This window comes from Narcine bancroftii, chromosome 3 (genome assembly GCF_036971445.1).
Source record: "Narcine bancroftii isolate sNarBan1 chromosome 3, sNarBan1.hap1, whole genome shotgun sequence".
NCBI classification, from domain to species: Eukaryota; Metazoa; Chordata; class Chondrichthyes; order Torpediniformes; family Narcinidae; genus Narcine; species Narcine bancroftii.
The window spans coordinates 357,436,874-357,452,323 of record NC_091471.1 but is presented as its reverse complement, the minus strand read 5'-3'; the positions used below and the strand labels follow the sequence as shown (position 1 = coordinate 357,452,323).

The window sequence follows — 15,450 nt, the reverse complement described above, 5'->3', positions numbered from 1 at the left end:
TGGTGATACATTTCCAAGACTCAGGGGAACAGAGTCAAAAACAGGAGATATTGGGAACATACAGTTGGTCAGGCCACATTTATGAAGAGAGAAATGGGGTTCAGGTTTCAGATTTTAAAAATAGCCTCCATTCGATCTGGGGAAGTAAAAGCAAGTCAGTTTTAAGTTGCTAGCTGTATCGATAACATTGTCCATGTAACTTTTGGCCGACTATTCACTGTATTTATGTGACAATGCAAAGTTAAGTTTTAGCTCACACAATCTGCTGGAGGCTCTCAGCAGGTCAAACACCATCGGTGGGAGAAAAAGAATAATTTCCTCTCACTGATACTGCTTGACCTGCAGTTCTTCCAACAAATTGTTTTTAGCTTCATACTCCATTATCTTCATCTCCTATGTGTCTCCAGTTAAATCTTAGTTTAGTGGTGACCCCAAGTCATTATAGGTGAGAGATTTTGCAGTCGTAATTCTACTTGCATAACAAAGGAAGTTGATTAGACTCCCTTGTTGGTATTATTATCTGCCAATTGTGCGACATGGCATTCATGAGCCAATTTCTAAATGTTAGTGAGGTCTTGCCATGTTTAGTCATGGTTTTTAACTCATAATTTACTTTTGTTTATTTGCTAGAGCAACTTGACAGAGTTGAAGTCTTTTGGCTCCCCACCAGATGCGGTAGTTCTAGTAACTGGTGCTGTAATGATCCTTTTAGCACCAAGTGGGAAGGTCCCAAAAGACAGGAGCTGGAAAGCTGCCAAAGTTATGATGGGTAAAGTGGATGGTTTCTTAGATACATTGATAAATTATGACAAGGAGCGAATCCCTGAGACTTCTCTGAAAGCTTTCCGGTATGTCAATGAATTATTAAATATAAATTAGTGTAGAATTTTACCTGTTAAACAAATGTTCTCTGAAGCAGAACTTCAAAATGTAAAATTGTGCCTATTTAAGAATTATGGTGAAAGGTTTTATGTGCAGTAAATCCTAATGATTTGTTGAAACAATAGAATCCTTTGAAAATTATGTAAACTGAATGTAATATAAACTGAAATTATGCTGAATTGAGAACACTAATATTTAAGCTAATAATTTGGTGATGACTTCATGCCCACTGTGGAAGAGAGAATGTGTGCTTGAATTCCCTTATTATCCATTATGTGCAGGTATTTTCAATGTTAATTTCCAATGCCATTCTATATCACTTTCCCATTAAAATGTAATTAACACTTAGTATGGATTATACACAATACACTGTAATAAAAATTATGTAAATGTACTCTTTCTCTCTCCCCACACCCCCATTTAATATTTTCAGACCGCTGGTAACTGAAACCGCGCAATGTAAAATTGCTGATAATGCGAGACTATATGTATGTATGTGTGATGCTTTTCAGTTACCATTCCACCTACTAATGCAACCAGATAGGACACTCTTGTGCTCCTCTAAAATGTGTCTAGTTGAGGGGCCCTCCTCAGTCTCTAAGGAAGTGTAGGCACTGTTACTTTTTCTGACTAATGAGGAAGTGGTTTGAATCCAGGATAGGTCGTCACTGATACACACAGCAAGGAACTTTTTCTTCTCCACGTTTTCCATGATGGAACCATTGATGTGTAGTGGAGAATGGTTGACTTTGTTATCCTGAAGTCCACAAACATCTCCTGGTTTTGGTCACGTGGAGACTCAGGCCAGGCTGGCACTACCACTAGGTAAACTAGGTAGCCACCTAGGGCACAGACCTCAGAGAGGCACAGTCAGAATGGCTGTACGTCCTGTGTGCAGAGGTGAAATGTGAGAAGTTCCTGTGTACTAACTTATTAGTTGGAGACCCACAGTCTGTTGGCTGGCCGGGCGCAGCCATCTTTATTCTTTTGCACATGGGTGAGTGCCGGTTAGTGCATGCGCAATGGATTTGACTACCGGCGCCGGCAGGTGCATGCACAGTGGGCCCCGCAGACAGGGAAAGGTTTAGCACAGCTATGTGCAGGCGCATAGTTCTTGCATGAGCGGCAACAACTGCAGTGCTTCAGTCAACGTCGAGCGGCTACTGTGTGACAGTGGCAGGTTTTGAAGGTAAGCCAGAACTGAAGTGAGGAGGGGGTGGAAGCCAGAACAGAGGGGAGGGGGGGGAAACCAGAAAAAGAGAGGGGTGTAGCCAGAAAAAGAGGGGGGTAGCCAGAGCAGGTAGAGGAGAAAGTCAGAATGGGGGGGGTGGGGGGAGCCAGGACAGAGGGGAAGGGGAAGCCAGATCAGGGGGGAGGGGACAGGTGGGCCATTTGACATGGGCCTATGATTTTGAGGGATCCTGTTCCCCCTAGTAGAGGCAAAGGGAGGGGAGGGACCCTTTAAAATATCAATATTCCTTACCAAGGAAAAGGGGGGGGGGGGGGGGGGACGGACCCTTTGCCTTGGTAAAGAATATTGATTTTGTAAAGAGAGTCAGGCAAAGGGGAGACTCTTTGCTTGGTAAAGAATATTGATATTTTAAAAAGAGTCAATGGGGATCCTTTGGCACAAAATATTAATATTTTTAAAAAGAGACATAAAAAATTAACACAGATAAAATATAGATAAATGCAGGTAACTGAAACCAACTTGTATTTGATTTATCATATATATCTTGTTGTGGTGGCCACACACACAAATGAAAATATACAGTATCTTTTCCCATTCTTCTCACAATTGCCACAACATTTGCCGTGCATGCGTATCAAGTGTGAACAAGTGATCAGTCTGCCTTGCTATCGAACAGCTCAATAGAGCCTGTCTTCCCCCGTCAGTTTCTTCTTGCTCAAATTTGTTGTGTTGTGTATTTGGTTTATAAATAGATACCTGCATTGAGCCTGCACAGCCCCCACACACACTCACCAGACAACATATCTCTTTATTAAATTTCATGAAACTTGGCTTTGCCAGCAGATACTACTTTGAGTAGTCAGGCCTGTGAGTAGTTTCAATGCTTGTTGAGAAAAGATACATTGTTAAGTTTTAAATTAATTGTTTCATTATTAGCTTTTTTTGTGCTGTCTGTTGTGTTTTATACACTTTTTAAAATCTTTTATTAACTGTTAATACAAAATGCTTTTTATGCTAATATATTTTATATTATGTTAAATATAATGGAGGTGCACAGTTTGTGAAAATCTTCTAGGTCAGTAATTTTGCCTTATTCTTGCTTGCAATTTAAAATAAATTTAGCAGTTTTAAGTCTTGTGCTTTACATTTTTTCTACAAAACATATGTTTTTGAAAATTGAAGTTGGTATTTTTTTTTGTGGGGGGGGGGGGTTTACAAGTCATTGGCCTAGGGCACAAAATAGTCCTTTTATAAGCTTTTTCAATCTCCTCTCTGTAATGCGACTCATCATTGTTGTTGATGAGGCCAACTACAAATTTGATGATTGTTTTGGAGCTGTATCTGGCAGTGCAGTTTTGAGTCAGCAGTATGAACAGTAGCTGGTTGAATACACAGCTCTGAGGTGCGCCAGAACTCAGCCTGTTCGGGATTGAGGTTTTTCGGCCAGAAAAACTAGACATTAAAGTCCAGAATCAAATTGCAGAGAGGGGTGTTGAGTCCCAACAAGGGCAGTTTAACCACCAGCCTCTGAGCTATTATCGTAAAATATCCTGGTGTATAAGGCATCATTCTCTAGGTGGGTCAGAACAGAGTGGGGGGTCAAGGTTGTTGCATTATCTGTGTAATGGTTTGAACCGTAGGCAAACTGGAATGGTTCTAATGTCGCTAGAAGGCACTCTTGGGTGTGTTCCATCACCAGCCATTTAAAGCATGATTGTGGACATTGGTGCCACTGGGTGATGGTCATTTAGTCCAGTTACTATCACTTTCTTGAGCAGAGAGAGGAGATAGCTGCCTTGAAACCTGTGGGGACAGTAGACTACTCAGTGAGATGTTGAAGATGTTTATTCTGACAGCTAGGCCACACAGTCCTTCAGCGCCCAACCAGGTATGTTATCTGGACCTGCCGTTTTGTGTGGGTTCATCTTGTGTGGGTTCACCTCAGCCACAGCTTTGCAGGGTGCCTGTTCAGGGAGAAATGAGGCTTTCTTTAATGTCACCATGTTTTCCTCATCAAACCTTGCATAGAAGGTAGTCAACCTGTTCCTGACCCGCAGGGTTGACTTATTGTTAATGTTTGAATACCTGCCAAATACACCTCATGTTCCCTGTGTCGCAGAAGGGTCTTTGGATTCTCTGTGCCTAATCAAGCTTTGCCTTCCTGATTGCATGGGAGAATTCAACACTCGCAGATGTCCATGCCATTTTGTCACCCACCTGAAAGCAGTGTCACGAGCTCTGAGTGATGCACGAACCTCCATGTCTAACAATGGTTTTTGATTTACCATGGGTGTGCAGTGTTTGATCAATGTGACATCCTCAATATACTTGCTTAGGTAGCTAGTCACTGTGCAGGGATACTTGTCATTGTTGATGTGGTCATTGTAGGTGGCCACCTTTCTGAATGCACTCCAGTCTGTGGTTTCAAAATAGTCCTGCCCTGCTACTGTGGCTTCCTCTAGCCAGGTCCTAATCTCCTTTACTACAGAGACATTCATACCCTTGTTGATGTAGATGCACAAACCCCTCCCAACCCCCCCCCCCCCCCCACCCCCATATCTTACCAGAAGCAACAGCATTTCTGTCTACTTGAAAGGTGATAAAGTTTCCCGATTCCAAGGTTACCAGCCTGGCAGCAGGTTCCCTACATAGAATCATGGAATATAGGTCAGGAGTAGGCAATTAAGCTTTTAAGCCCACCATTCAATATGATCGTGGCCGATCAAATGACTTCAGTATTCTTGCTTTATCTTGATAATCCTTGATCCCCCTTAACCATAAAGGACCATAACTAACTCCATATTGAATTTATCTAATGAACTGGCCTCAATCTTCTGTGGTTGAGAGTTTCTCGAAATGAAGACGTTTCTCTTCATCTCAGTCGTAAAACTATAACCCCTTTATAGTGCTGTCATTCCTGGGAAGGCATCCTGTGACATATCTGTGAATGGTTAATCATATAACAATTACAGCACAGAAACAGGCCAATTTGGCCCTTCTAGTCTGCACTGATCCAAGTACCCTCCTCTAATCCCACTTACCAGCTCTCTGCCCATATCCCTCCATCCCCCTCCCATCCATATACTTATCCAACTTCTTCTTAAATGACAAAATTGACCCTGCCTCTACCATCTTTCCTGGAAGCCCATTCCACACAGAAACCACTCTCTAAGTAAAGAAGTTCCCCTCATGTTACTCCTTTGCCCGTCAACTCTCAACCTCTATCAAATCCCCTCTCAGCCTTCTACGTAGTCCACTTTTGCCATTTTGATGGGACTATTCCTTTCATAATTCCCTCATCCACTCTTTGTCCACACAAAGCTCTCCAGCCCTCTTACAACACTGACGTGGAACAACAGGACATGCAATATGTCCTTTTCCCACCATTCAGAGATCCGAATATCCTTCCTGGTGAACCAGTGATTCAATTGTACATCATTCAATCTGGTGCCTTATATTCAGTGTTCTCTATGTGTTCTCCTTGACTTTGGAGAAAGCAAATGCAGATTGGATGATTGATTTGGGGGAAGCGCCTCTGCTCAGTCTTCAGGGCAATTCAGTGTTATCTGCCACTTTGATTCTGCATCCCACAGAATCTGCCTCTGGGTTCCTGAACTGTTATAAGCTTAAGGAACAAGACCAAAAATTCCATCTGGTCACATTGCAACTTTCTGGACTGAATATTGTACCCTATAACTTTCTCTGTACGTGTCAAAACTCAGGGGCTGGTACAATAAATAATGCTACATATTTTATTGAAACATACAAAATTGTCACAGGATTTTACAGGGTTAATTCCTTTTGCTGGAATGTCTGGAACAAGGAGTTGTCTCACTTTGTCTGCCAGAGAAAACTGATGCCTTCTTTTAGCCCTCCTGATTTCCTTCTTAAGCGTTTTCTTGCATTTATTAATGCTCCTTAATTACCTTGTTTGTACCTTGGTTTCACCTCCTTCTTCTTAAACAGGGCTTTTGATTTCTTCATCATCTCACTGAATTTAATTACAAGGCCATCGAGAGCACTTTCACCACAAGGACAGGAAGTCATTCCCCACCACATTTTCAGGTAGCACTTAGGAATGAAGTTGGTGTGGTGATATGTAATGACACCACGAGGTCACCAGGGGTCATCCCAGTGACCTTGTCTATAAAGCAGTCCAGAGCTACAGTCTAGCCTTCCAGGTTCGTCTTGCAGAGAGGCGAGACCTCTCAGTGTACATATTAGTTTATTAAAGCTGTCTTATACTCGCACTGCTGGTGTGGTTATTGTCAGTATAGTTGGTATCAAAGTTATCTGGAACAAGTTAGGTCAAAGAGCCACCCGTTTGAGGACCTTCAGATGCCCATCTATATCAGCATCTGACGATCCCACATCACTGACTTATCTTTTAAGGTAGTTTTTAGGATGATGGTGATACCTTGAGTACATGCATCAGAAGTAGTGTGAAATGGTGGAGGAAGCACACAACCAAACAAACTATCTGCCTGTCTCAATACATAAAGTGCTGGAGAAATTTTCCTCTTGCACTCTGTAATGTTCCAGTTTCCCAGCATCTGCAGGCATCTTGTTTATCCACCTGCCTGCACTGTTGGGGACCTTCAAATGCCTAGCCCATTTGTAGAAGGATCTGACGATCTCACGTTGCTGTCTTATTTTTTTAAGGTAGTTCATCAATCGACCATTATCCCAACTCATTCCTTATGCTTTTGTAGTTTGCTTTGTTTAGATTCAAATGGTTTCAGATGGAACTAAAACACTTTTGATTTTGTGTAAAATTCTATATGAACACTTTTCTCTCAAGGCCCCGTTACTACCACGTTATTGATGAACCTTTCTCACTGCACAATGCGAGCTCAAAAATATCCTGTTCCTTCACTGCTTCTTCAAATAATTTAATCCATATATACATCAAACAAAGTGAATTAGCAGTAACAGTGAATTCATGGAGGAACTGGAAATGATTTTCCATATCAAGAAATCTATTTGTTAGAAGGAATGCAAATTCATCCCATGTTGCTAATTTGGTTTCTATGGTTATTGTCTCAAAGTGAGCAGAAAGTGTTAGTGAATCTTTGGAATTCTTTACCCAGGAATGATGCGAAGGCTTAGTTGCTGTGTATATTGAAGGCAGTGGTTAATAGGTATTTGCATATTGAGGGAATCGAGAGAAATATGAAAATGGTTTTCAGGTAAAAGACCGTCTATAAACTTACTGAATGGTGTACTTTTGCTTATATCCTGCATAAATATCACTTAACAGTTTTGGGCCAGAATACACGATGATATATTTTACCAAAGATGGTTATGTTCTTTGTTAGAATATAGCAAATGGCTAATGTCTTTCAATTTAAAATGTCCTTTTCCTTTACTATTTGTGAATTTTGTTCCAACAGGCCAATTCTTGAAAACCCAATGTTTGATGCCGATTTTGTTGGTACTAAATCCATAGCTGCCGCTGGTTTATGTTCCTGGTGTATAAACATAGTAAAATTTTATGAAGTGTTCTGTGAGGTGGAACCAAAGAGGATAGCTCTAGCACAGGCTAATGTTGATTTAGCAGCAGCACAGGAGAAACTTGCGGGTATAACACGTATCATCAGTGTAAGTTTACATGTCACAGGAAAGAATAAACTACTCTCTCTCCCTTTAGATATTCAAAAATAAAATTGTACATTTTAAAGAGAGTGGAATGCCTTTAAAACGTCATGCAGGCGTCAAATTTAATTTATGCTTTCAGTTTATAATATTCTGTTAGAATATATTTCAGTTACAACTGAGCCTAGAGCAATGGTTCTCAACCATTCTTTCCCACTCGCATACCATTTTAAGTAATCCCTGACTAACCACAGAGCACCTAAGGCATATGGATTACTTAAGGTGGCATATGAGTGGAAAGAAAAAGGTGAAATCCATTGCTATCGATCAATACTTGCAGTAGATTTTCCCATGCTCTTTTATAAATGATGTAATGGGCATGCATTTTCACACACTTTTATAAATTGCGTGTATGTTTTATTAATTCTGCACGTATTTTCACACACTTTTGTAAATTGTGCGTGTAGTTTCACACCCTTTTAAAAATTGTGCGCGTTTTATTTCCACTATGATTTCCCCACATTCTTCTATTAATTATTGTGCGTTAATAAAAGTAACGTCACTGCAAATCCTTGTGTCCAAGCTCACCTCTCTCAAATCTTTCATTTTCTTAACACAATAATGATGAGTGTGGGGACCGAAAGAGGGCTGCCGGGAAAGTCTTCCAACCTCCACACAGCTGCGATGATCACTGTCGGTGTTGCTCACCATTATCACCCTAATTTCAACTTTGCATATAAGACCATGGGAATATTTTTGAACTTTTTTGGGGGGGATAAAAGTGGGAATATCTAAGACCATGGAAATATTTTTGAACTTTTTTGGGGGGAAAAAATGGGTCAAACATGCTATCAAATACACTATGTTATACATGACATTGGATGCCAACGCTTTTGTGTTTCACGTCCATTCTCTTTTGCTCCCGGAATGCTGGCTGGCTATGCAAAAAGACACATTGACCTGGCATTAGTGTAAATGACCAAATTGTAAATGACTAAAGCAGTCTTAATGCCAGGTCTTCCTTACAGCAATATCGCTGGATTTCAGTGTTTAAAAAAAACCCACATATTTCCAACACATTCTGCCTGTGTTAAAAATCTAATGTAAGTTACTAAATGCATTTTTATTGTTTTGTAACACAATCTATTTGTTACATTTTATTCAATTTTTATGATGAAGAAAATTAAATTAATACCCTAATCATGTAAGGTTAGAAATTCGCGTTCTGCTATTTGACTGAACACATTTAATGTTTTTAGATCAAATAATGAGTTTATCATGGAAAACAAGAATATTAAACACAATTCCAAAAAGTAGTTTCTGGACTTCATTTTTCTCCATTTGCCCATTTTATTTTCAGGAGCTGGATGAAAATTTAGCAAAGTTCACTGCTGAATTTGAAAAAGCCACAGTTGAAAAACTCAAATGTCAAGAAGAAGCTGATAATACCAACTCAACTATTTCACTTGCAAACAGGTAATTTTGGATTTCAGTGCCACTAATTCAGGAAACTGCCCTGGTTTTAGATACTCCCCTATTTTAAACTTTGTTTTTTCCTTGGGGCCTCATTTCATAATACATGTTATAGAGAGCTTGAACTTGTTTATTTTTTCCATATTTTCCACTGTAAGGAGGGTGACATGTTAATTAATACTGTAAGGATATTCAAACCTCATGGTTATCTATTGCTGCACACTAGTATCCAAAAACAGACAACCCCATTTCAACCAGGTATCTCCAAAGCCAAGGAATGTGAAAACATCACAGCCTCTTGGTGTGATATCACAGTCAGGAAGTTGCAATCATAAAGGCTCAATGAACTGTCCAAATATTTAGATGCTGTTCAGAAAATCAGCTCATCTTGTTTTGTTGCGCACTCACAGTCCTATAACACCGACATGACATCTTCTCAGTTGTTTCAACTGTATCAAGTTCCCAGCCTCTCTCCAAGGAGTCATATCTTAACAATCTTAGGAAGTTCACTTGGTTTTTCTATCCTTTTGAATTATAAAACATAACTTCCTCTGAACAAAAATAATGTACACCTCTCATACATTCTTTTGTAAAAGGTGCAATTGAGGGACAAATAGTGACCTTTTTGGGCTGCTTTAATATAAAAATAGAGAAAATTCTCTGGGTTTCTTTTGCACACTGCTAGTCTGTGATCTAGAATATTCCTATTCTTTTCATCACTCCAATTGTCCTTTTGGAAAATAAAGACAAAAACAGTAGAAAAACTATAGCATTCAGGCTAAAAATGTAATTTTTTTTTAACAGACTTGTTGGAGGTTTGGTATCAGAGAAAATTCGCTGGGGAGAATCGGTTGCGCATTTCAGGGAACAGGAAAAGACACTGTGTGGTGATGTGCTCCTTGTTACCGCTTTTGTTTCTTATGTTGGATACTTCACTAAAAAGTACAGGAATGAACTTTTGAATAATTTCTGGATGCCCTTCCTGGAAAAGCTAGAGGTACAGAATTGCTTTAAATTGCATAGAGAACTGTGAGTTAATTTCATTTATTCAGATGTATGACTGTTGCCCTTTTCTGTTGAATTTATCCAATTAGTACTGAAAAACTCGATGCTAATTATTGTTTTCTGCTTGTACATATTTAATTATATAAAAGGTGGTGCGGGTATTCCAAAGACCAAATAATAAGTTGTTGCCACCTTCACTTGCATAGTAAAAGATAAGCGAAAGATTTAGAAAGTTACAGAATAAGGAAAAGTTGATATTGGTAGGAAGGGGTAGAACAAAAAAAATCAATATTTTCACAGAGTTGGTGCAGACAAAAATGGTAAATCCAGAACTGATTTATTTTACTGAATCCATGCCGCAATCATAACAAAATCAATGAATAAATTCCAGAAATAGAAATAAATGTGAATATTCTAAACCACTATATAGTTGCCAAGTGACCAAAGATGAGAATTAAATATTTAAGGAAAATTAACTTTTTGAAGAGATAGGCAAAATAGAAGATAATAATCTCAGATAAAGAATGAGTCAAGTCAAAGAGAGAAAGCAAGAATTGGTTTGGGTACAGAAGGAGTTAAGAAACAGAAGCAGAAAAGATTGCTAGAAATTATGTAAGGGCCCCAAATTGTAAGTCATAGTATAAATATAGAAATTGGAAGTGCATGTAATGGGCAATCAAGAGGATTTTACATATAGACCAGTAACAGGATTAATTTACATTCCTTCCAACGAATGTATTTCTTGATATGGAAAATCATTTCCATTTCCTCCATGAATTCACTGTTTCTTTACTTTGTTTGTTGTATATGTTGATAAAGGTATCTTGAAGAAGCAGTGAAGGAGCAGGATATTTTAGAGCACGCATTGTGCAGTGAGAAAGGTTAATCAATAGCACAGTAGTAACAGGGCCTTTAGAGAAGAGTGATCATATAGAATTTTAAATAAAATCTAAAGAGCTTTAGTTCCATCTGAAACCAGGGTCTTAAATCTAAACAAAGCAAAGTGCAAAAGCTTAAGGAGCGAGTTGGATATGGAAGATTGTAGAACTACCTCTTAAAAGATAAGAGTGCTGTGGGATTCTCAGACGCTGATACAGGTAGACTGGGGGGAGACAGTCGGCGGATGCTGGAAAACTGGAATATTGTCCAATTCCTCCAGCACTTTGTGTGTTGAGAGAGATAGATAGTTTGTTTGGTGGTGACGCTTCTTCCATCATTTTCCACTACTTCTGTGTACTTCTAATGCATGCATTCAAAGTCTCACCATCATCCCAAAACCTCTTTTCAATGCCAATTTGAATGTCATTCAATGGATATTCTTAAACGTCAATGGGCAAACAGGGCCTAACATTTGAAGAATACGTTAAGGAATAACAATTTCAAACACATCCTTATTCCAGTGAGGAAATGCTCATGATGTCGACAACTATGGAGACCCCTAATATATTATGTATTGTAACTCAACATCAGTTTATTCTATTCAATGAAGGGTGGAACAGGGGGCATGGTAGGGGGAGCCTTACTAAACCTCAGCCTTGGGGCCCGGGAAGTAGTTAATCTGCCATTGCTCAACACAGGTTTTGTTTGCTCATCAAATCTCCAACAAATCATGACATGATTAATGTGTTCAGCTTGCTTTAATTATTTATCAACAGAAATTTTATCAAAAAGTCTTAACCTATGACCCTCACCTTAATTTGCAATAAGAAAAGCATCCTTTTCTGAAATAGCCTTGCTTTAAATTGTATATACGCACGCACCCCTGTCCACAAGATCTTGCCTTTATGTTCAACAAGTCCTTCCATTAAATGTTATGAGAAAAGAAATCAATCCTGGCAAGGATTGAGGCTTCAATGAACTTCTAAGTGTTTACAGACCATTTGCCACTATTGATTGCAGAGACTTGGGATCACCTCCAATCTCAGGGCACCATTAGACCTGCTCCATAGTAAGAGTTTCACCTTAGGACATCTATGCACTGTTCTCCATTTTCCTCATTTCTTCTGTTTCCCTTGATTTCCCTCCATCCTCCCCATTGCTCCATTTGTGGAGGTAATCTTTATCCATTTTTTTGTGAGGCAGTGTGTAAATGAATCAAGCAAACAGCAGGCATCCGAAATGCGTGAACGGACCTTAGAACTCTAAAAAGTATGAAAACGATTCCTGAAGGCAGAGTGTATTTGTCATTTTATTGTGAGTGAAATGCAAAGGTCATAGGTAAAGATCTTTAATTCCAATTCCTGTTATGTAACCAAATTAGGTCAAGCACATTTATGGCATCATTAGTTATTTTCTGATCTCAGATAGCACAAGAAATAAGATCCATTTTTTCTGCACTGAAAATGCATAAATTACTAGGTAAGTGTTACTAGGTAGATGTTCTGAAGTAGAAAAGCAGTCATTTAGAAAATTTTAAAATGTTAAGGCATTTGAATTTGATCATTCAATTTCAAAGCTTGGTGTAGATCACAAGTATATAAACATAAGTATATATGTACTGATAATGTAAATTCCAATCAGATATTTACATGACATTTTGGGGAAATTATTTTAGGTACCAATTCCAATCACTGAAAACCTAGATCCACTTACTCTTTTGACTGATCATGTTGACATTGCTGCATGGAATAATCAGGGACTGCCAAGTGATCGGACATCTTCAGAAAATGCTACAATTCTCTGTAATACGGAGCGTTGGCCTTTACTTATCGATGCTCAGCTGCAGGGTATCAAATGGATTAAAAGAAAATTTGGTGATGATTTGAAAGTCATAAGACTTGGACAAAGAGGGTATGTACATTGGTTACAGATTGAATAATCTCTCCAAATTGATTTCCAAATAATTAACATTTAATTGACAAAGTCTGCTTAATAAATTTTACTTCCTAAGATTTTTTAAAAATTATTCATGTTTTTAAATTAATTTTCTCATCATGCACCCAATTTTGTTCCCTTAATCACTTCTGCCTGTAAATTCTCTGAGTTCTTTTGTCATTCTTCCAGGAAAGAAATGTTTTTAACATCTGTCCACAATTTTCTATATTTCATTCAAATCCCTGAGCCTATACATTTCTGTTATAGTGAACAGCATTTTTATCTGTATACCAGTCTGTTGCATCAGATATCAGAAACTGTATCCTTCAATTCAATTCTTTGTTATTTATTTGATTGTATTTAGTGAGACAACCTGTGTAGAGATCATTGGGTAGTTTCCCTTTCAATCAAACTTGTTAACCATGGCAGTTGTGTAAGTAAGATTACTGTTATACACGTAATTGGTAACTATCTTCCAATTACCTGCATTGAATTTTCGTAGTTATTAACTGTACTTTATTTCCTGAGTACTGTAAGTTGAATCAATTACTGAACAAAAAATATTTACAATGATTCAAAGCCTTGATAAATCTCCATTTTATTGATTTGAGTAGCACTGTCAGTGAATATGCTATAGGGTGTAATATTATGAGACCCTTTGAATAGTCTATTTTCAAGCCTGATGTGAGAATGTTTGGTTAATAGTTACCCAAATTAGTCATTAACATTTCTTGACTATGCCGATCATATTAACTCATTTCTGGTCATAGCACATCCTCAACACTGGACAGCACTGTAACAGAAAATGTTTCAATGCAGTTTACTAAACTTGCAACTGATAAGTGTGGTGCGCTGTTAGCCAGACACACAAGGTAAAGACTGTACAACAGGCTTTAATCCACAAAGACTTCTACAGAGCCAGGCTGGCTGTAGCTGCAGCAACTCTGAGTGAGGCCTCGGGAGGCCGGTGCAGGCTTATATCCTGGAGGGTGATTGATACCCGACCTGGTGGGGCGTGATCCATTCAGGCCGACTGATTGATAGCTGGCCAGGTGTTGTCCTGTCCCCTTACACTCCTGCAGGTACAGAAGTTGCCCCCTGCAGTCGGCCGGTGGTACACACCTGCAGGTACAGAGGTTGCCCCCTGCAGTAGGCCGGTGGTACACTCCTGCAGGTACAGAGGTTGCCCCCTGCAGTAGGCCGGAGGTACACTCCTGCAGGTACAGAGGTTGCCCCCTGCAGTAGGCCGGAGGTACACTCCTGCAGGTACAGAGGTTGCCCCCTGCAGTAGGCCGGAGGTACACTCCTTCAGGTACAGAGGTTGCCCCCTGCAGTAGGCCGGAGGTACACTCCTGCAGGTACAGAGGTTGCCCCCTGCAGTAGGCCGGTGGTGTACCACCTCAATAAGATATATGCCCTTAATATATGTTTGGTGTCACTTGCAACTTCAGTTCAGTTCTAAATGGCAAGGCCAGTATTTACTGTTCATCCTCAATTGTCCTATGAAGATTGTGTCAAGCCACCTTCTTGAACTACTGTAGTCCCACTAATGAAGGCACTCCTCTAGTGCTGTTGGGTGCAGAGTTCCACGATTTAGACCCAGTAATGGTGAACGACTTGTATGCCAAGATGGTGTGTGATTTGTCCTTGTTCTTCTCAGTGATAGAGGTCAAAGGTTTGGGAGGTGCTGCCAGATTAACTCATTGCATTTTTCAAGTGGTACTCTGTGTTCTGGTGATCTAGGGGTTTAATTTTAAGAGTGGTGGAGGAAAGGCCAATCAAATGGGCAACTTTGTGCTGGATAGTGAGTGACAAACCTCCTGAAAATTGATGGATATGTACTCATCCAGACACATGGTAAATATTCCAGCATGCTCCTCATTGAGCTTGGTAGATGATGTAATGGCATTCGCCATAATTTGCTGCATAATATCTAATCTTTAACCTGCTCTTGTAGCTGTGGAATTTATATGGCTGATTTATTGGAATTTGTAGTCAATAATAATGCTGGTTGTAGAATCTCAGAGTAAAAGGCAAAATAACAAGAATCCATGTTTGTTGATGATACAAAAATAGGTGGGAGAGCCTGTTGTGAAGAGGATATTTGAATCTTCAACAAAAAAACCAAACCCCAGAAGAATTCAGTAGGTCAATTAGTATCTGTGGAGGCAAAAGGTGTGAATCAATGTTTCAGAACGAGAATCTGCATCTGCACGAAGGAAGAACAGAAAAGATTGCCAGTATATAATAATATGAAAGAGAGGTGTGGTATACCAGCTAACAGGTGATGGATGGAAGCAGAAAGGTGGGGATAATTAGATGGAACCTGTGGGGGATGATAGGAATTTTTAAAAAAGGTGAAAAAAAACTAGGTAGGCAGTTAAATGTGTGCAGGTGGAAAGTGCCAGAGGTGTGAGTTACCTAAACCAGGAAAATTCTGTTTTCATACCATTGGATTTTAAGCTACCAAGATCAACTCTTCAACAAGA

General features: G+C 39.4%; 1 protein-coding gene across 11 annotated transcripts in view; it reads left to right on the top strand.

Annotated features, from left to right (window-relative positions):
• The window catches only part of LOC138759488 (dynein axonemal heavy chain 17-like), a 192,057-nt gene that overhangs the window by 139,186 nt on the left and 37,421 nt on the right, over positions 1–15,450 (top strand). For all 11 annotated transcript variants that reach the window (XM_069929995.1, XM_069929994.1, XM_069929996.1 and 8 more), the window contains 5 exons: positions 631–848; positions 7,468–7,675; positions 9,030–9,145; positions 9,947–10,139; positions 12,702–12,937. In XM_069929995.1, the coding sequence (XP_069786096.1) occupies positions 631–848; positions 7,468–7,675; positions 9,030–9,145; positions 9,947–10,139; positions 12,702–12,937 (971 nt within the window). The remainder of the gene's footprint in view (positions 1–630; positions 849–7,467; positions 7,676–9,029; positions 9,146–9,946; positions 10,140–12,701; positions 12,938–15,450) is intronic.